General features: G+C 41.7%; 1 protein-coding gene across 2 annotated transcripts; it reads right to left on the bottom strand.

The window, feature by feature from the left end:
* Positions 1–14,761: 14,761 nt before the first annotated feature.
* Positions 14,762–21,296, bottom strand: CBLN4 (cerebellin 4 precursor). 2 transcript variants are annotated; one of them, XM_069804808.1, is made up of 4 exons: positions 20,547–21,296; positions 18,933–19,049; positions 15,955–16,090; positions 14,762–15,864 (listed from the first exon to the last, which is right to left on the bottom strand). In XM_069804808.1, exons 1-4 carry the CDS (start codon positions 20,820–20,822, stop codon positions 15,656–15,658), a joined length of 738 nt encoding a protein of 245 aa, XP_069660909.1. In that variant the 5' UTR covers positions 20,823–21,296; the 3' UTR covers positions 14,762–15,655. The 2 variants fall into 2 exon arrangements, with proteins under 2 accessions (XP_069660909.1, XP_069660916.1); XM_069804815.1 differs by having other exon boundaries at positions 15,747–16,090; positions 20,547–20,920.
* Positions 21,297–22,017: the final 721 nt, after the last annotated feature.

Below are 22,017 nucleotides of genomic sequence, written 5' to 3'. Positions count from 1 at the left end.
GGGCTTTGCACTTTGCAAAGAAATAATAGCAAGGCCTTCTTTTATAACACAGTTAAATCAACACGATTTGCTTCTGAATTATAAAGCAATTAAATGTTATTAGGCAGCTGCATGGATGGACTTGGTTACGGCCCAGTTTACAGCACTGCAAGGCAAAAAAGATCTCGTCAGGTTTTCACGGGAGAGCTTACGTGTTAACGAACTTCTCTCTGCATCTTAGGAAGGGTGAGATAGCACCACTTGAAAAAGCTGCAACATAGCACACACTGGTGTCTGTTTTGCCAGATGTTGCTGCTGCTGCTCTGCTTCATAAAAGACAATAAGACGTGGTTGGTTTATTTTTACCCGAATTGAGACAGGCTGCGGCTTCAAACAGGGGGCTGAATCCTAAAGACCTTACGCAGCTAAATCCATAGGTGTTGGTGAGGACAGGAAGACGATGGGTGGGAACTTAAGCATTTAACTGCACAAATGACTTCCAAAGGACTCAGATTTCCAGATTCTCACTGGCTGGTATTCTTCAGACACTGGGCTGAAGATTTCTAGCAACCTGGATTTCACCAGAGGTTTTTACAGAAACTACCTACAACCTTCAGCTGTTCTTAATAAAGGGGTTTAGCTGCTTACCCTGAATGTTATTTTTCTACTTCTAGTCTTCTATTTTGAGCTTTAATCTGTTTAGATCCAGACTACACACAGGTTATGATCCAACATGATGATTTCCATTAGCAGTAGGATTTTTTTTTCCTAAAACTGTATCAGTACCAACTTTTCTTGTCACATGAGATCTTTCTCTGCTCATAGTCCTTATAACACTTACAATCCCGCTCAAATAAGAAAATATCTATTCCTATAAGTAAGTAGAGTGATTTATAAGCTACCTTAGCCTCAATTGCTTACTGTCAGGCATGTGGTAGTAGTTATGGCTCTGTTGACTCAACTCAAGCATGTACCGACATGTTTACCTATGGTTTTATTTTGGCCATTGAAGACACCGAGCGATGAGCTGATGGAAGTAAGGAAACAAGCTGGATTCCCAGTTGGACCTGATTTTCTGTAACACATTTTCTGTCCTGTACAGCATGCTCTTTGCCTTCTCCAACTCGTTTATCCCCCCTTCTTCCTTCAGTGTGCAGCTTTGAAGGAGGGTGGCCTTAGTAAATAGGCTGAAGATTATCACAGTAATTTGGTATTTATTTAAGAGTGTATTACTCCTGCATACACAACACATTCAGAAAACCTTGGCAGACGGCAGTGAGTAGAAGTTTATGAAAGCAGTCAGCAGGATGCGAGGAGGATGCTGAGCTTATCAGTGACTCGATATATCTTTGTTAACAATCAGGACTAATTTTGTTCCTGTGCTTCTTGGTGTTGGGGAATGAAGAATTATCAACCAAGTTTCTTGAAGTACGGCTTTTCTAAGCTGTGGCTGCATACTGAATGCCTGAGGTATCCAAAAAGCACAAGGCAAACAGCTTTGTTATCACCATGCAATGAAAGCAAGTGCCAGTCCCCCTGGACAGAAATGCCCTATTAGAAGATACTTCTCTGTGTCCTTGTTTTTAAGCCTGTTAATTTGACTTCCACTGCATAGGCTCTGCAGTCCTTCTCATTAAGAAAAGATCTCGTCTGTGATGCTGAAATGTCATCAAATCTGGGTTTGGAGGAAGAAAATACAGTTCAGTTTCAGGTTAGGAGTAGGCTGAGTCTGTATAGGTTTCAGATCCAAATTCAATAGAAAATATCTCACACTCTTCCTGAGAAATTGCAGACCCAGTAAATGAAAGGCTTTAGCCAAAGTCTCATGAAAGCAAGTAAGACGATTTTAGCCATGTCAAATGGAAAGCAGAAATAAGCAGAGTTGGCCCCGTTCACAGATCGGCAAGTTAGATTCTTGTGAATCAGCCTCTGTATTTGCAAATACGTCTCGCCTTTAAAAGGGTTGAACAGCTATCGTGAACAAGCTAGCTGTCGGTCTGGAAGGGAGCCAAATACCTGATTCAGTCACAGCGGTCATGCTGTACCGGCCATGCTAACTACAGGGGTTGTTTGCTGTCTGCCCCTGGCTGCTGCTCCCTAGAGTAAAACTTGCTCAGCCTGCAGCTCTGCACAGCCGGGACCACCCCGCACCACTGCACAACAGGTTGATGCAAAATGCGCTAAGCTGTCCAGTTGCACTGCTGCTGCTTGCTTATGGCTTTTTTTTTTCCCCCAAAACAAACAGTCTAAGAGACTCAACCAAAGATATAAAGTATATAAATTAGGAGTGCACTAAAAATGCTTAATGCTCAGGAGAAAAGTGCCTTAAGTATGGGATAGCATAAACCTCCCAGACACTCTTCTGAAACTCATCTACATTAATCTGAGGTTATTTTACCCCTAAACAGAGCATTCACACTGAGACTTTAACACACTGCTTCACAATAAAGACTTGGGATGCACAAGGCAGTGTAAATGGCCATCCATACTAGTGTCTCCAATACACGTAGTTGCTGACAAATCCTTCATATTTCAAGACAAATCATCCAGTCCACCCTGAGAGCTTTGCAAAGTTGTAAATATGCAGAAACTGGAACAAGAATGAATCAAGCTGAAGTCCGAGTATGAAATATGTATGATTTTTTCCCACGATTTCTGTAGAAGTAATTCCATTTTGGGTTTGGATATGACTTTTACTAAAATTGCAGGGGTGAATTAGGACTCTGTGTGTTGAATTCAGTCCCCCCATCCTTAGAAATCTGAAATTCAAGATTGCAACTTAGAACTCTCTTCGCACATCACTCTGCAATACATGCCACTCTCTGGAGGGAGTTTCCTGTATTAGGTAAGAACATTGTAGTTTAAGGATCCATTGGGCACGTAGATCATCTGTTGAGTAGATCAGCTCTGGACAGACCACTGCAATAAAGCATAGGGTTTCCTTTTTTGTGTGCTTGAGGCCTTATTAAAAAAAAAAAAAGAAAAAGGCAGCGAAGGCTCTTGTCACTTTATTCACGTAATTCTTTAGCTTGCTTTATTTCCAATCCCAGGCTCAGCAGTCAGTTTTGGACCTTTTATAGCCAAAAATCCTCCAAGGCTTGCAAATTAAATAACCAAGGTGAGGCTGAGTGTATCCCTCTGGTCTCAGCTTGAACTTTCCCTTCTCCAGCTCCCCTCACACTGATGGCTTTCGTAGCCATCGGTCCCCTACCTGTGAGCTGATTTGGACTGAAGTAGAACCAGGTTTTAAGCACTTTGAGGTCTGACCCTCACTTAGTGCATTAATTTATTTATGTGGCTTACAGGTATTTCTGTAGCCTACAGAACCATAATAATGAGCACAAAACTAAGAAAAACTTTGCTAAACTGCACTGTTGGATTCTGTAATATTTTTGTAAAAAAGTAGCTGGGAAGAAAGCTGGGAGCAAAGAAATGTCCCTGTGCTGTCTGGTTCTCACTTTCCCTGTGACCAATTCCAAAATTCTCCAACTTCAAAGAGAAAAAAAATATATTGTTGGTGTACTACATTTTGCATTGCCTTTGAACACATTATTTGACGTTTAAAGGACAGGCATTGTTTTGCTACAACTCCTATGGATGCAGAGATTTGAATTTGGAGTCTGGCCATAAATTAGGATGATTTAATCCTGTTTCATTTCAGGTCCTCCATTCTGTTTTTTACTTATGTAGCTAACAAGGATACCCAGCCTCCTGCCATCAAAAACTCGTATTGCAGGTAAATTAAATACAGTCGTATGACCAATACTGAAAGCCATTCATAATTGCCTCTCAAGTACTGTTATAACGACATTTTAACCACAGTGCTCCGTTCAAGGCCAGTGACCTGGCAGCTCATTGCCACATAAATTAATCTTGCTTACAAAACAGTTCCTAGCAGTGTAGTCATATTCTGCAGTATTACAATTTCACCCAGACTAACATTTGTAAGTCTAAAGTGGGACTTCTTATCTGTTGGTAAAGAATAAGCATCTAGAAACCATGATGCATAAATACATAAATAATCCGGTTCCTAACCATTTCAAAGATAAATGCCAACCACTTGCCTCGATCTGTGTAGACAACATCAGATGGAATGCCAAAGGCAATTTGTGTATTCCCAATGCCAGTATGAATTTTGAGAAAGCATCTTTAATACATTAAAGGATAATATATTTCGTAACCCACTCCATGCTGGTACTTCTGCACGGGCAATAACCTCGGTTGTTTGGGGGAATAAAAATACACGAAATGTTTACAGATGATAAAACAAACACAGATTTCCAAAACCTATGTAATGACTCAGACGTATCAAATCTAGTGTGTGTCTATATAAAATACAGAACTAGACTGTACAGGAAGGATTGAATTGTAGACTCCCACTCTTGCAGAGTCCAGTCAATCCCAGTATGTACATGACAATACTCTGCTTCATCACCTGGCTCATGCTCTACCAACAAAAGATATTAAAAACCCATCTTGGTGAATTTGCAGGAGGTCAGATTCAACTGAGCAGACAGACTTTGTGCTCCTGTTTCTCTGGATGTTTTCTGGCATGCCCCTATGTGATATATATTTTTTCCAAGCCATGACCCTACTTAGCTCTCAACTGCATTTTTGCACCTATGTGACTGTGTAACTCTTGGTGTAAGTTGAGTTTTCCCTTCTTTACACCAAGCTATGTGAGATCACTGTGAAGATCATTGCTTAAAATAGTTCTAATTATTGTGTCCCTTTGTGATAATCATTCCCTGGGTCATCTGGGACAAACCAAGAAAATAAATTGTCTATGACTCAGTTTCTCTTTCTCTACAGCTGCAATAAGGACAGCTCTGCGGTGTTAAACTATTTTGAGATAAGAGAGGTTCCACAGATGGAGAAAGCAGTATAAAATGTCATATTATTTCCATGAGTCATTCAAAGAATAGGGAGACTCTTTTGTAAAATTTCTCCATCTTTCTGCAATAATACGAAGAAAGAAATAATAGTAAATTCTGCTTGTAGAAAATCTTTCTGAATCTTTGCTTTCACCCTTTCTTTCTTTCTTTGAACAAAATAGTTTGGCTTTTATAAGTTTGTAGGGGTCCATTTCACAATGCTTTGCCAGAGCAAATTTTCTTGTCGTGGACTGCGCTGAGAAAAGCAGGGTGGCAGCCGTTAGCCTGGCAGCGTTCTGCCTACCCAGGCCAACGGGAGGTTCCTGTTGCTGCAGGAACATGCTCCAGGATCAAACCCAGTTCTTAGACCACCTAGAAACTGGTCTTTTCAAGAGCACCCAAGGTGATTTAGGAGCATCCCCGGACAAGTCTGTAGGTGTGGTACATCTAAGAGACCAAGTGCTCTGGGGAAAAAAATCGCACTGTAGTCTTCTTGAAAACTGAAAGAGGGATTAAACGGCCTCAAGATAAAGCAAAGGGAAATTATTTGGGGCCCATCTTCCCACTGGGTGGGCAATGAGGAGTACTCCCAAATGAGGGAGGGCTCACCACACTGACTGGAGAACACTCTCCTCTGGAGATTGGCTCCTTTGGTGCTCAAGAGAAAGAACCTCTACCCTCTGAGAACAGCCTTGGGAGAGCTGACGCTGTCTTTAGTCCAGCAAAAGGGCAGGGACCTGCCACGAGTCCCATCCCGGCCATTGCTCCTTTTCCCAGCCGAGAGCCCAGTGTGGGGCTGGGAGGTGGGTGACTGTGGCGTAGCAGCTAAAGCAACATCTGCTTCCCTAACCCCACCTGGGCTAAAGGGGGTGTGTTTTTAATATTTAGTATCTTGTCATCTCTCTTCCTTTGCTCGAAGATAGCGGATTTTTTTTTTTTTATGAATGCTAATGTGAGTCATCTTGACTTTGTCCTTCTCTGTAGTTGGGGTCTGGCGCCCAAATCCAACCACACTATTACAGTTCAGTCAGAGACTCCTGAAAGAGGGGAGGAGATTTCATCTTTGAGCAATGTCATCTTTGAGCTAAACTAATAGCACAGCAAGAGAAATTTGGTTGGTTGATTGCATGTCAAATTACTTTTTAAAGCATTACCTATTCCTGTGAAGTCTGTTCTATTGGTGCAACAAAGAATTAAGCAGAAGCGTAACTTTAGACGTGGAAGCAAGTATATCAAAATCCACGAAATCGCTTCAGCTTTTAGCATTATACGTATGCTTAACTGTCTGCTGGATCTTGTCCTGCGTACCTGTGTAACGATTATGTAAAGACTATTCAAGATCTGACTTACCATTATAAATGGCTATGGGATCTTTTTTAGAGTCTTTATTTTTCCAGTACCAGAAAGATTAGGACATTCAAGAATTTCTCCAGTAGACTGGTTTGCCTTTCACAATTCAGAAGACGTAAATAATGCCTATACTTTTCAAGTTAATTTAAGTTGGATTTGGTATGCCATCAGTTTAAATCTCACTCCAAAATTGAATCAATCTTTATTCAGCTTCAAAATTTGCTAAATTGTTCAGATATTCTAAAACTCTTCTTCCTTAAGGCTTCTGAGTGAAATTCTACATTTATTTAATAAAGCAGCCAGGATTTACTACACCAGTAGTGGTAAGCACTTTTTACTTTCCTCAAGATAGATTAGAGTTGACTGTATACTTTTTTTGCTACAACTGCACAAGTTTACAAGTCACAATTGAATTACCAAACTGAGGAAAAGAAAGATTATTCCTGTGGGTGCAATGCAGGTTGCAGACTTGTTTTCTTTTAAGGAAGGGTTTAAAGAATTAGCAATAAATGTTATCAACTGCAGCTAGAAAATGATGCTGACTTATTACTTTGTGGGGACCCTAAGGGGCACCATGAAAACCAAATTCCTTAGCTGAGCTTTCCAGAAGAAAACAGAAAAAAAATCTAACAATGCCTTCTGAACACCTTAAACTCAGATTTACTATAGAGAAAAAGACTAAGCTTATAGGCATCCCTGGCTTGCCCCTGAAGTTGCACAACTCTACAGTGCTTAAACAGTTACTGAATTATTTACTATTTAAACAATATGTTCCCATTGTCCCTAACAATGTATGAGATGAGGATGTTTCTATTGACAATCAGCCATAACAGGGGAAGGCAGCCAGCTTTCTCACCTCCAGTGGAAACTTCCAGTAAAGCATATGCTCTAGTAGCTGAGAGGAGCACCACAAAAGGCTGCGACTTTATTTCATATCAGTCTGGGGTGAATGCTTCCCTGACCTGGATGGACGTTACATCTCACAAGATTTTCACCTTGTTACCTATCACCGAACAACCTCGTGGCTTTAAGGATACATTTGAGGTCTGGAAGACACAAACTCAGGGCAAAGCAGAAACTTTGACCTGACTCTTCCATACATCAGTTGGGTGGCCCTAATTTTAGGCAATATCATGATGTTCCAAGAGGCAGAAGTATTTTTCAAAAAGCTTTTTTGAATGTTATTTTTGCAAGTTTTGCAGGTGCTGTTGCACATCTGGGTTTTCTTCCCGCATCTAAAGGAAAACAATATTGTGAGCCATCAGTTTTTTTCTCCATAAAATATACTTGCTAAATTTTGTCCAGCTCTACTGAGAAGTCTTTCATCTTGAAACACTTAGACTACGTGCTCAGTAAAATTTCTCATCTCAGGGTGAGTTTTTGACAAATAGTCAGAGTTTAGAAATGCTCACAGTTGTTATCTTGCATGCTATCATTACTGGAACCCCATTTAAGCCAACTCTTAGCCAGGACTGACACTGACAAGCACAAAAAAAAAACCTCACAGCCTTTTCTACCAGAGGTATGTGCGTAATATTCAATGCAACTTATATAAATTGGAGACTTGGATTGCAGCCTGCAAGTCAGAATTTTAAACTCAACATATTTTCAGTTTCCAACATTGTTATTCGATCAAAGTTATATACCCTCAGCTGTCTCTCAGAGACCTGAAGAAAAGTATCTTCCATACACATTCAGTTAAGTAATTCCTTGTACAAAAAGTACATGACAGCTGAATCATGCCCAGTGAATCACTGTTTACAACAGACTAAATCTAGACTCTCTTACTTAACCTGTATTGAATTCAAGACAACTAAGATAGATGGTCTTGGAGTTATCTTCTTTAGAAGCCTTTATTATTTTTGTAGAAATCCATTTAAACAGTCCACAAAAACTAAAACACAAGATGCCACTGCAGAATTCATTTCCCTTATACAGCAGTGATATTCCTTAATATTCCTGTGGTTTAGGTATTCATTCAAGTCTTTTCATTATTTGGATCACAGTTTTGCTTTCCAGAAATGAACCAGAGCTTATTTCTCCCAAAGAAATGAGAAATGAGGTGTCCTTAAACACATTGCATGTACATCAGGTTATCTTCTGCTGTTCCAGCTATAAATCTGCATTGCATTGAGTAGTTCCACCTGTACACTGATGACTACAACTGCTCTGTATAATCTTTTGCAATTGCCATGCCCGGTGTTGAATGCCTTCTCAGGAAGTTAGTTACTGTCTTTCTTCAGTGCCCATAGAGGCTTTTGGTTGTCTTACCTTATTAAAAAAAATAAATTTTAAAAAATTGCCCAACAGGACCCAATCACGTAGTTGTTGGTTAACTGAGCTTACACTTGTACCAATAACTGTTGAGCTAAGCCAACATGTTTATCCATAGTTCAATATCAATACTGATATCAATATTTCAATATTGATATTCATTCCAATATTTCTGGTTGGCCACAAATCCACAGAAAGCAAAGGAATACAGTAAGTATGTTGCCTGATATGCAAAGGCCGAAAGGACAACGTCCCTCTTCGTAAGCTTTGAAGGGACTGATTACACTTCTTGGCCAGACACTCAGCGCTTAGCCAGTTCTGAGCATCTAGCAAGATTACCAGAATTCGAATTTATGAAAAGGCTTAAATAAACAAATAAGATAGACTGGCCACCAACATCATATTAGGAAGTAGTAACCAAGGGTGAAGGCGGAGTTAGGTTGTAGGCACAAAGAAAATCACCTTTTATATGAAAGCTGGACCCCTTCTTCTATACCCCGACCCTAAAGTGTCAGAGGTCTTCATGAAAATTTCACTGAACTTGAATACTAATATGAGCCTCTAGTGAAATCTTTAAGCCAGATGTTCTCTAACGTGATTCAGGTTTTCTCAACAGAGGAAATCTGCAGTGTTTGATCCTCCCTGAAGATGAAAACTGTGTTCCCCATGACATTAAAGGTACATTCTGAAATAAAAAAAGCACAGTTTATGAAATCTTTGTGCAGACTTTCCAACAGACAGTTTTGTATGCTTTAGCAAATCAATTAATAGCATGACACTAAATCTTGTGGGGAAACATTTGCTTTTTATTAAAAAATAATAAAGAAAAGAGGGAGATTTGGAAATATAGTCATCAAAAAAAGCTGCACGAACTTCCAAAAACTGTATAATTTTTACCCAAATGAAGTTTTGGTGACAAAAATCATTTCAGAGCAGTCTAAATGTTTCATTTGCAAATATTTATTTCAAAAGTTCAAACGTTTTATTTCAGTTTTAATTCTTTCCCTTTTCTATTGGAACCAATGTAATCTTTCAAATAAAGAGGGAGTTTAAAATTAAATACAAAAGCCTTTAGATCCAAATCAATTCTCTCCTTTTATTTGCAAAAAATATCATTTCTTCTAATGCGTCTGCTTTTCGCAAACAGTAATTGAATTCAAATGGTGTTTCCTGGTAGGGAATTGTTTCGAGTAAAAATTTATCACCTGCTGCTGTAGGTCGGAGCATTGCGAAGGCTGGTCAGGTCTGCCAGGGTGCTTGAGAGGCTCTGGAGGAGCTGCGCCGAGCCTTGTCGTTCCAGGAAAATGCTCCAACACCAGCACTAACCTTCCTCTCCTGAAATTGCATCTCATTAGCAGAAGCCGTATCGCCACTGCCAGGTGAGGCTGCCCAGTGGCTGTTTCTACTACTGCACAGTGGGAATAGCCGGCATAATGAGTTGTTATACTGTTGTACTGAGCTTCTGAGCTGTTTTGCAGGTACATGGGATAGACGCCAGAATCAATTTTGCTCCTTTATGTTTAGTTGTATAGTAGAGCACAGATGTATCTTTATTTTAATTTGCTTTGCTACTTAATTGCATGCCTTCAACCTAAGAGAAATTTAGCCTTGCTATATACTTAGAAGAACTTTTTCTTAAATTTATTGTCAGACAGTGTTAATTTTAAAGACTGCCTTTGTTTGAGGATCCCATATGTTCATTGTAAATAGACCTTTGTTTGCAAAGAAAGGGATAAAATAAAACCCCAAACATTGATTTTTAAATTGAGTAAAACTCCAGGACAGCTAACAGCGTGCCTGACTAAGACTTCTACAGCGGTCCCCAACGCTTGGGTCGATACCGATCCTCCATGCGGGGGCAGGTCTTGTCGCCTCCGCGGAGCTTTGGTCACTCTGCCCAGGTGCCATGGAGATCTGCCTCCTTGCAGCATTAGGACCGTACAGCGCATTTAAATGTCCGTACAATGAGATTAGGGTACCGTTTTTCCCTTCTGTCAGCAGTAATTCAGAAATATCCATACTCTCAGCTTGTTTTTGAGTGTGTCAGTGTTCGTACACACATTGGCCCTTTGCACCAAAATGCCCCAGCGGTGACAGACCTGCTTTGTAGGAGTAAATCCAGGCACACGTGTAAGTACAGAGATAAAGCTGTTTTATTTGCCGATCTCCAGTGCTCTGCGCTACACTTCTACATCTAGTTTCCCCCAGCAAGATTAAAAGCCATCGGATTACAATATGGTGGCCTTAACAGAATGGGTCAGTATCATGCATTGTAGAAAAGTATTATGCATATAAGCAGAACATATTTAGGCAATTCACTGAACTGGACGATAGGTCAAGAATGTATTTAGGTTAAGTCAGGTTTGTCATTTCCCCCCCGACTCCTGCTTGTTTTTTTCCCCCACGTCAGATACCAGCAAAAAAAAAAAAACCCTCCCCCATCCCTCTTCAGAAATGAACTTTTCTTAGATCATTTCTGATCACTTTTTTTTTCTTAGCTAAGCAGAACACAAGGCAGAAGGAAAAAAAAGGGGAAAAAAAGGGAAAGAACCTGTTAAAAATGATGCAACTGGCTTTTTCCCTTCCCCCAAACTGTGAAGATTAAAATAGTGATTGCTTCCATCAAATGCCTTAGATCACAGCTTTCACTAAACAGACTATTCAAGCCCCATTTCCATTATTCTCGTCATCACTTATATAACGGTGACTGATTTTATCATTTTTCTTCGGATGCATTCCCCTTAGTGCTCTAGAGTAGGAAAGGTTTCCTCCCCCCTATTCCTAACTAGCAACAGATAAATAACTTTAGCTCAGTGTCTAAGACAATGTCTTTTCTCAAAGGAGCCTTTTCCGTCTGGACAGGACTAGTACAAAAAATATGTTGTTGTGGCATGTGCTAGCCAATAAATTCTGTCACTGGGGATCTTCATTTATTTACATTGAGTCATCTGGTTAACATTGTCTTTAGAAGACAAAGAGTTTGAATATTATAAAGAGCTCTTACAATATGAAGGGCAACTGTAATGAATTGCTAAGGTAAAACATGTTACCAACTCAGAAACCCTTATAAAAGGAGGAGAACATATATCTGCTTCTCTGCTTCGGCCCATATTTCCTGTTAATGGTTCAGCTTCCTTGTTGTGATTATGACATATTGCCTCTTGCATTTATCTTCTCTATCCTAAAACCTGCTTGTAAAAATACTATACATACTGCAGATGTATTCCTTTTCGAGGCTTGCAAAAAGAAAAGACAGAGTTGATAGCTAATTGTGAAATTCTTAGGGCATTTAAAACTGTCCTGTTTCATCGCATTCATCTTTCTAGAAATAGACAACTAAATAATATGGAAGGGGAAATACAGCAGTATGCCATTTACTCCAAAAACATCCTTTGTTTTTAAAAAATGCCTTGTATCAGAAAAAGCATCAATCCAGCAAACTGAGCAGGACCAAGCACCAGTAGCGGATGAGTTGGCACTCTGGGTATGACACTGGTCATTTCCCAAACCCTGTCTCCATTTTCTCAATAGTGACACGGAGGTTGCAATATTGACTTTGCCATGACCTGGCCAAAGTAATTTAATTAACACTCAGAAAACGTTCAGATACAACTAGAACACAAAACAAATACAAAATGTTGCTTAAAAAAAGAAATATGTTTTCCTTCTCTATGCTTCAAAGTTAGTTTTTCCTTTTTATGTAAAGACAAAACTGCTTGTGAAATTTTCAAAACTAACTCAGTGCCTTTTCCAAAAACACTTCTGTTACCCAGGCTCTTTTGAATGGTATCTTTTTTGGCTGCACAGTCATTTGGCTTATGTAGCCTAAACTCTTCATAGCAAATAAGATTCAACAGAACAGAGCAGCTTTCTACACCAGGTGAATTGAGGAGACCAGGGTATTCCTGGCTCTACCAAAAACATTTACATCACCTGAGGAGGACAATATAGTTGTGGGGTTTCTTTTCCCTTAGTTTTATAATAAAATATGGATTAAATATAAATATAAATAAAACACAGATAAAAAGGTAAAAATACTGATCTCCTTTGTAAAGAGGTCACTGATAATAACAATATATACATTAGTCTCAGAAAATTTTTTTCTTTTATCTTTACCACGCACGGCCAGAAAGTTTTCCCGCACGATCAACCTCTGTAAGCTAGAAAGTTGACTGCAAAGTGGGTATATGCTGAAGGATGTGGGTATAGATCCTCAGCATGTTCTGTAGCAGGGATACACGCAGAGTGGGAAATTCTGCCCCCACCAAAATCAGTAAGACTAGCATCATCGAATTCAACAGGATCAGAAATTCGGCTCTATACTTTACAGTGCAGCTCCGTGGAGGTTTAAGTGCTTTAAAAAAAAAAATCAAACCTCTAATCTTAAATACCCTTTGAAATTTGAAGAGTCTCCTGAGCTGTTGCTTCTGAACAAGAAAACTACTGTAGCAGAAACACAGGAAGACAAAAGGAAAAGGAGTGAGGAAAGAGAGAGAAAAACGGTAGTTTCCAGACCCAGCTCCATCTAGGCTAGCTTATCTTATTTCTTCTGGGAGAAACTCCTACTGATGTAACTGAAGTGTGGAACAATGCAATGAAAATGAGCTCAAGATCTGGAAAGTAGCTCAAATTGGAGTCTAAAAACCACAGTTCATTCTTATTTAAATGCTTAAATGGGAGCTAAGAGAACTGCCCATCTCCAGAGGCCACCTCTGAGCCAAGTCAGTGCTCAGCATTGTGTGAAGATAACACAAGCTGCTTTACAATGACTTCTCTGAAACTCTTTTTTTCCTTTAACTAGCAAAACAATTAGTAATTCTGATTTTAGAGGCTGAGGAGAAAAATTTAGGACATTTCCCTTAAAATGTATCTCCTTAATTGAATAACTTCCTAGACTCCCTAGTTAAAGTTTAAATAACTGTTAATGACTCTGAAGCAATCAGAAATGTTTTGCCAAGGGGAAATCAACAGTATATTAAGATAGTTCAGTATTATTGCTGAATGCTAAAGGCAGCTTTTAAAGATCATATGTTTACAAGCTAAAGAAGTTAGATACATTTGATCATTCTGAAAAGTATACTGACACCTTTAATGTCATTTTTCTTCTGTCTGTGTAGGAACAATGTTTCCTTTACATTACATATATATCAATGGGTAAAGTGAGCTTTGAGATGTTACCAATTTTATACAAAATACTGGTGTCCCCCTCCAAAATAAACTCTTATGACAAATAACCTTTTTATAATATCATGCATACTATGTACTGCAATCCCAGGGGGGTTTAGATACACGAATATCTATATACACACACATTTTGGGGGTACAGTGGTGATACATTTTGATTAGTCATAAAGGAAAACTTTTTAATATTTTTCAGCAATGTAAATCATTTGCCTTCTTGCCGTGTCTTTCCACTTCCTCCCAAACTGCAGTGTTCTGTACAGAAGCAATACCGCGTCTGACGAATGACCTCCTCATCTGACTTATCTCATAGGGGTGCAAATGTACCCACGTCTCCTCCTGACACTCTCAAAAAGTCCTCTGTGTTGGGTCCAGAAAAATAAGGAATTCAGGCACAATTCTGTGCCACTGATTCCCTGACATTTTTATCAGGAGCACCAACCAACCATGCATGAGACTGTAAATCAGTGGAATATCCATTTACAGCAGTTAGAGCAATATGATACACTGCACTTGGTTAACAAGTGAAGAAATTGGAAACAGATTACCTAAAACAGCAAATCCAAGCCTAAACTGGCTTTTAGAGAAGGTCCCAGATTGCTGCATATGCTTCCATCCAGAAACATTCTCAAGAATATAGGATTTTTTAATTTAGAACCATACCCTTCATGATATGCAAGGTACAAATATCCATCAAATTCAGTGTCTGTTTTGGGCACAAGGGATGAAGGTTTCATTAGCAGTTCATGTGAAAATCATTTTTAATTGATATTTAATTTGATGGCACTGGAGTTCGATGCTGATGGCAAAACCTAAAGCACAGACAGGTCTCATCCAAAATCCTTTGGAATCAATGTGATTCTTAACACTAACTTCAGTGAAGCCAGGATTTTTGCCTAAATTTTTTTTTTTTTAAATAAAATGCATAGGTCATTCCTAGATCATTCTGATTACCTCTAGGATTCTGCCAGACTAAATTGTGACAGTTTGCCTGCCTCCCAGGATGGTTTCTGTGAATCCCAAAAGCTTACACTTTGCATATAATAATCATATCCAATAAAAAAAATAGCATGAAGTAACTTCCAAAATCCAAAGGTCAAAAATTCAGCTAACATATATTAATCTTTATTATGTAACAGTGATATAATAAATAAGTTTATGAATTCATATGACCTGTACAAAAAGCCGAAAAGATATTGCACCAAGTTAGGTACCGGCTATTTGGATTTAATATTTGTTAAACATATGATCTAAAATTATATACAGTTGTGGAGTTAAGGCAAAACCAGATGATACCTTTAACACAACAGAAGGTTTGAAAAATAGACATAATTACAAACAAGGGGATCTCATCTCCAGCTAATAAAGTGGTTGTGTCTAAGGAAGGAATCCCTTAGGTTTTTAATAAAGCAGTTATTATCAATCATGTTAATTAAAACTGAAGAACAAGTGTGAGATTTCCTGCAGGGCAAAGCTGTTTTGCAAAGTTGTGCCTGAATGATCACCTTTAACCCTGGTAAGAATATTTTTCTTAATGGTTATAATCTGCTCTTCTTTTTAGAAAACAGCACATGGAAAAGAGGAATACTTTACATACCCAACTAAAATACAAGCATAACCCCTTAGCTTTATGTAAGCTAGACTTGATTGTGACCAGTGACAGAGCATAAATATATGGGTGAATCATCCAACACACTACACGCAGAGGAGAATTGAAGTCAACCACTTATCAATAATAATTACCTTTCTCAAGACAATGGAATAGATCATGTCAGTTAAGTCCCAGTGACAAAAACATGTATGACCAATATATCAATATACGGTTCTTTGGCAGCAACACACTAACTCTTGATTGAAGTCTGAACTCAAACTCTCCTAAATTATAGACCTGGTTGCCAGTCTTTTCATAATTAAAGAAAATCCACTTCTCCCATGAATCCAATAAGTCCAGTAAATGAACTCTGAATAAATCTTGCAGGCAGCTTTAGACTGTAACATTAAGCATAGATATTTATTGTCTGCTTTAGTCTCAATCCAAATATATTGTATTTAAACACACAAAATTCTGTGAAACTTCTGAGTAGTTCAGATGGGGCCAAAATCCATAAAGAGAATCCATATTCACCCATGAAAAACCAATAAAGAAACATCAGTCCCATGATGATAAAATGATCTTCATGTAACAGAGGCAATGATGAGTCCACACCTGGATGAATGTCACAGGAAAATTGACTTTACAGGGGAAAGACCAGAAAGCCAGAAAACGTAGAATACTGCCATCCACCGACCAGATTACCTTTCTCCAATTTCAGGTAAACCTTATCCTCCTTGTCTAGGTAGAGCAGGACTCCATTAGTGGCAGCTTCACGTGTGACGTCCTTGTCCCCGGCAAAAGCAGAAATGACTGGCTTTCCATTTAGCATCAAATTAACCTACAAGAGAAAAACCACTGAAAAGCTCTAATTAACAGAAAAACATCAAGAACTACCACTGACTATTAACTGCAGCGTAAGAGGTCTGCTAAGGTTCCAATCTTCATTGGGTTTGGGGTTGGGTTTTGATTGTTTTAAGCTAATACTTAGATTTATTTGGAGCGTACAAGCACACTCATGTTTCATGGGCTTGACCTGCACCCGAGGGAAGTCGGTGGGACGCTGTCCCCTGACTGCCACGGTCCGCCTGGGCTCAGTCAGCGTGAAAGGTGACATGACATTGCCTTCATCTGTTGCTTGGGCACATTCAGTGTTGTAACTCTGTGGTGATACGGAACTGTGAGCTATTACCTCAATTTGTTTCACTTTGCCTACCTCATGGGTTATTTGGACGTGCACAAGCAAAGAAAGAAGACATTTTCAAAAAACTTAGGCACCCAGAGATGCGATATGGGCACCTAATGAGATGTCAAAGGCACCGCAGTAGGCTGGGAGCTTACGCTTCATTGAGAGCAAAATAGATGTCCCTTCCATCACTGGTGGTGGCTTAGTTTTAAAGTCTAGAACAGACCTTTATCTTTATGAACCACTGCACTGTGTTTTGGGCCTGAATCCGTTTTTCTACAAAACACTTCTGAAAGTCAGCCCAGCCTCTGCTCTGAAAGCAACATCACACAGACACTCTGTAAATAAAGATAGGCAGGGGCTGGGGGAATGGACGGATCCAGGCATTTTTCATTTCCCCAATGGCGAACTATTAGCTTTCTTCTGCTTTTTCCTTTTAAGCGGCTATAATGCAGTCACAGAGGGGTGAATTATGAAATGCTTATTCATATCGAGTATGCTGGCCTTGCATATACTCCCATTAATTTTAATGGGAGTCACCACAGAATAAATTAGTGCTCAGCATAAGTCAGGGCAGCAGAATCTGGCCCTGATTTGGGATTCGCCTATCTGGGAAATCCACTTAATCAGATGTCCCCAGGGAACCAATTTCAGCTTAATGATATTTAATGGCACTAACAGATGTTCCAGGGGCATAGTAATATCACTTATGTAGGAAGCCTTCAGGTGATTTAGTGGTGTTTAAGTCTGCAGGTGGCTGAGACTCAAGCTGGTTTGCTCCACGGCAATGGCTTTTGGTCCTCCCCCATAGTTATTACACGTGCAAAAAAAAAAAAAGGGCATCAGGAGTTTACTCATTGCTTGGTTTTGGTTTATCTCGTTCCTTCTGTACCATCTCTCTTGGTCAGGTTCCCCTGCAGATCATCTTACAGCTATTTTAATCACAGGAGAAGACACGTCACAGGTTTGCTGCAGATGATGGTCTCATGTTAACTATGACAAATTGAGCCAACCAAACCCATCCATCCCTTTAGAAACTCTTGATCTCTGAAAGATTTCAGGCCATCTCACTTCTTGTAACATTCCTTGTTACGAGCTCCAAACTCCCAGGTTTGAGTACCTGGTATGTGAAACACCAAAGTCTGCACTGGGCTTCCAGAATGCAAGTCTTGATATCTTTCTTGGCAATATGTATTTTAAACTTAATGAAGCTGGCTCACACAGTTATTCTAGGCCGTTTCAACCTTCAGCTTTTAAGAGAGTGAAAGGAACAAAATTTGAGCATATTAAATAGCTTATAAGCTCATTATAGAGAATTTCATGAGGTCAGTATTTCTTCTAAGACTTTTGTCATTGACTTTAATGGAACCATGATTTCCTGTTGCAAACTGAAGGTGAATTTCACCAGGGATCCGAATGTGTCTCACACCAGCTTGCTCTGCCATCTCTGCCATTTACCCTTTTCTCAGGAGCTTTACTGGCAACCCAAAGCCAGAGCTGCCACAAAGAAATGGCTGATCAGTCCTGCAGAAATCCGTCTCGTCTCAGCCTTGTACACTGAAAACCATATTCAGGAGCAAGACAGATCAGGGGAAAAGCACCAGATACTTCTATGAATCTAGCGGTCTCAAGGGTGGAAACGAGGGAAGCCACAGATGTTATTCCAGATCTAGAAAGCCAGTATGTATGTCACAGAAATTGCGTGACCTGGCATGAAGACTAAGGAATGTACTTTAAGGCATTTACTGTTGGCTCAGCAAGGGGATGGTCAGGAACTTAGAGGCTTTTCCTCTAAGATAATACATACTTGTGTTTAATTAGGTGGTTCAGCTGCTATTAAGCTACAGAAGAAAGTGCAAATTGCTCCTTTTTTTTTAAAATATGACACTTCTTTTATGTATTATATGGTGGAAAAAAGTTTAAACTGCTACAAAGGTTCCCTAGAAGACATCCCTGTAGAGGTCTAACATTTCGGTGTGGTATAGAACAAGCAGACCACCTTAACTAACCTTGGTCCACAGCAGACTGGTGTTATAAACAGATACCCGGCATCACAAGCTGTCAGCCAGGTCACAAAATGTTATAAAAATCATCAAATCTGATACATATCCCCAGAATTCCTGTGTTCAAGACAGTGAGTTTAATCTGTAGCAAAATATGACTCTTCAGTAGTATTTATACAATTAAGTGAAATTTAGAGCTCTGTTTTATTCTTGGATGATTCATTCTACTTAATACTTTATATCACCCCAGATACTCAGTTCCTACGGTATAGAAGGGAAGCTACCGCAAAGTATCTGAGGTGAGGATCCTGCTTTATTACAGCTGTTCCGTTTAAATGTATTCACTCTACTGCTAGGAACTCTACACCACAGGTTGCTTTAAACTAAGCTATTTTTCCTTCAAAGCGTGTTAAATATTCTTGTGTTCAGTCAAGTTCCTATTCTAAATAAACAATTTAAGTAAAAGATTTCATAATCACACTTGATCAACGTACCTGAATTGTTTGACTCTGATAGACTTTAATTACGTGAAAACTGAAACTGTAAATTCCTTTTCTTGGTGCTACAAAGACAGACTCCAACGTGAAAAAATTGCCCACATTTACTAGGATCTACAAACAAAAAATATAACATGGGAATTAGTACAGGTGTTCAGTGCTAAATAAAAAATACAGACTATTAACTTTAGAAACCATTCACCCATGGAAATCTTTTCGTCTACATCTATGCTGTTTTATTCATTGTTCTCTCAATTAAGTTGGAATATTACTCATAAAAATGGATATTTAGTTATATTTATAGTACAACTTTAATATAAATATAAAACTAGGGTGGAGAAGAGTTCTTACTTTGCTGCTATATCATACCTTCAAGACTTTCTTCTATACATGTTTCGAGGAGATTAAGAAAAGGCATTTTTGTTCATCATTCCCCCAAAATGACATCAAAATACTAATTCGGGGAGTGGCGTACTGGTTTTGGCTAAAAAGCGACGGTCAAGTCAACACTGTTTTCCTGGATGTATCAAGCTGTGAGGAAGGATGTACATGAATGATGTAATTCATTCACCAGTTTATAGTCAGCCTGAGTTCCTGACATACCTGGCATATCTCAGCAAAAACTGGCTGTGAGCCGTTGCTGCTTTATTTGTTTTTGTAAGCACTAATAATAATTTGGGTTTGATTAAACAGAGACAAGTAGCAGAGGGGAACGTATTAAATGAGTGCATCGTCCATATGCTAAGTATCTTCTTTGATGACTACGTTTTTCTTTCTTTCCACTTAGTTATGCTTTATTTTTAATCGATATTTTCAGGCTCATTTATGCCAGACACAGCCCTAGAAAGCCACAAGGAATCTCCACGAACTTAGGGTGATTTAGCCTACTACCATGAAGCTACATGACATATCCAGCTTCGGCTGCCACGACGACTTACTGTTCATTACGATACGATATGAGCAGCAAAATAACCATCCGTCTCGATGACTTTGGACTTGCCCTAGGACGGGAGCTGCTCTATGACCTGTGTGCTGCTGGCACCTCTACGTTAGCACTAGTGGCCGAGACGAGAGGGGCTGTACTACGAGCCTGTGACTGTTACAGAAAAGTTAAAATCTTTTTCCTCGGCGTTCGTTCTTCTCTCCCCTCTCAAAGGCTGCCCGACCCGTCCACTACCCCCAAGCCTAACCGGGGCCGCGTCCTCGCCCCCAGCCCAGCCCGGTTCGCCCCTCGGATGCTCTCCCAGCCCCGGGGACCGGTCCCGCCGGGCTGGGGCTCCCGTTTCACCCCCGGCAATTCCTCGGACCCATCTCCCGCGGAGCCGGGGGGGGCGGGCAAGTGGGAAACTCCAGCGGGGAGTGAGATGCTCTCCGCGGGGGAGCGGCCGGCCCCTCCAGCCTCCCCCTGCACCCCGACTTTTTGCCGAAATTAAGGAAATTGCGCGGGGGGGGGGGGGGGGAGCGGGAGGCGGCGGCACTTGTTGATCGCGCCCGGCCGCGTCCCGGCGTGGGCGGGGGGGGGGGGGGTGGGCGGCCACGGGCACCCCGGTCCCGCGGGGATCCCCCCCCACACCCCACCGCATCCCACCGCCCCCGGCCCCGCCGCTTTACCTGGTCGAAGTAGATGATGCGCGTCTTGTTGCTCATCTCGGAGGGCTCGTGGTTGGTGCTCCTCACGGCCGAGAAGGCGACCTTGGAGTTGGCCGCCCGCACCGAGATGCCCAGCGGGGAAGAGGACGAACCCTTGGCGTCGGTGGCCGGGTTGGAATCGCAAACCACCAGGCACTTGCCCTCCAGGACGATGGGCTCCGTCTCGTTCTGCCCCCTCGCCGCCGGGCCTCCCAGCGCCAGGGCCAGCAGGACGGCGGGCAGCAGCCGCCAGCCCATGGTCGGCACCCGCGGCCGCCCAGCCCCGCCGCTCCGCGCCCCGCTCCGGCCACCGCGCCGCGCCCCGGCGGCAGCGGGCACCGCCAGCGGCAGCGGGCACCGCCGGCACCAGCGGCAGCCGCGGCCCCCCCCGGCCTCCGCGCACACCCGCGCACACCCGCGCACACCCGCGCACCCGCGCCGACACGCACAGCCGCGCCCGCACCTCCCCGGCAGCGCCGCGCCGAAAGTCTCCTTTCCTCCGGCTTCTGCCCTCCGTCTCTGGTTTGGCGGGTTTGTTTTTTTTTTTTCCTCTCCTTCTTCTCTTCTCCTCCTCCTCCTCCTCCTCCCGCCCCGCCACCACTTCGCGCCTTTTTTATTTTTTCTTGCTTGCTTTCCCCGGGTCCTTCCGCGAGCTCTTTGGAAACGCGCCGCAAAAAGCTGCCGAACAAAATAAACGCTGCCCGGTGCCCCTTTTTCTCCCCTCTCTCCACATCAAAACAGAGAGTGAGAAGGAGTGGGGGGGGGGGAAGCTCTCAGGTGAATTATGGATGAGAGAGAGGAGAAGAGAGAGGTCACGAAGAAAGAAAACCATTTGACGTCGCCGTGATCGCCGCTGCTGGGTCCCTCTCCCCTTCGAGCCGGAGATCCAGGATGCGCCGAGCGGTGGAGCGCAGAGGTGGTAGCTTACCCCAAAGCTGCCAGATCCCGTGTCTGATATCACTGCCAGGGTGCTGCAGCCTCCACTTCTCTCTCTCTCTCTCTCCCCCCTCCTCTCTGCCACAACCCCCACTAAAGGGCGATGGCAGAACAAACCTGCCCAGCTCTCACCTGGCTGGGCAGCCACGATGCTTCATCACTGGAGACCCTCCTCTCGGAATTGCCCCCTACGCAGAAACGCACGCTTGGCTTCCCAGGCAACTTTGTAAGCAGCTGCGAAGCCGAAGGGAAAGCGACAAAACATTGCAACGTCCCCTGTTTTGAAAAGGAGGAGGGGGAAAGAACTGCAGCCCGGTTGAAAGGCAGCATCTAAACCCGGGGGAGTCTCCCAAGGCACAGACCTCCTGGGCAGGTATTTGCAGCTCGCATTTGGGCATGACCCCCCGACCCCATGCACGCTGCCGTTGATTCCCCGTTACGCAGCCAGGAGGGAAGCAGCCCTCCTCAAAGCCAGTCGCTCAGACGCTTAGATCACTGATAGGACTTTACTGACTGC

This window comes from Haliaeetus albicilla, chromosome 2 (assembly GCF_947461875.1).
Source record: "Haliaeetus albicilla chromosome 2, bHalAlb1.1, whole genome shotgun sequence".
Taxonomy (NCBI): Eukaryota; Metazoa; Chordata; class Aves; order Accipitriformes; family Accipitridae; genus Haliaeetus; species Haliaeetus albicilla.
The sequence above is the reverse complement of the archived record's forward strand: the minus strand, read 5'-3'. Positions and strand labels throughout refer to the sequence as shown.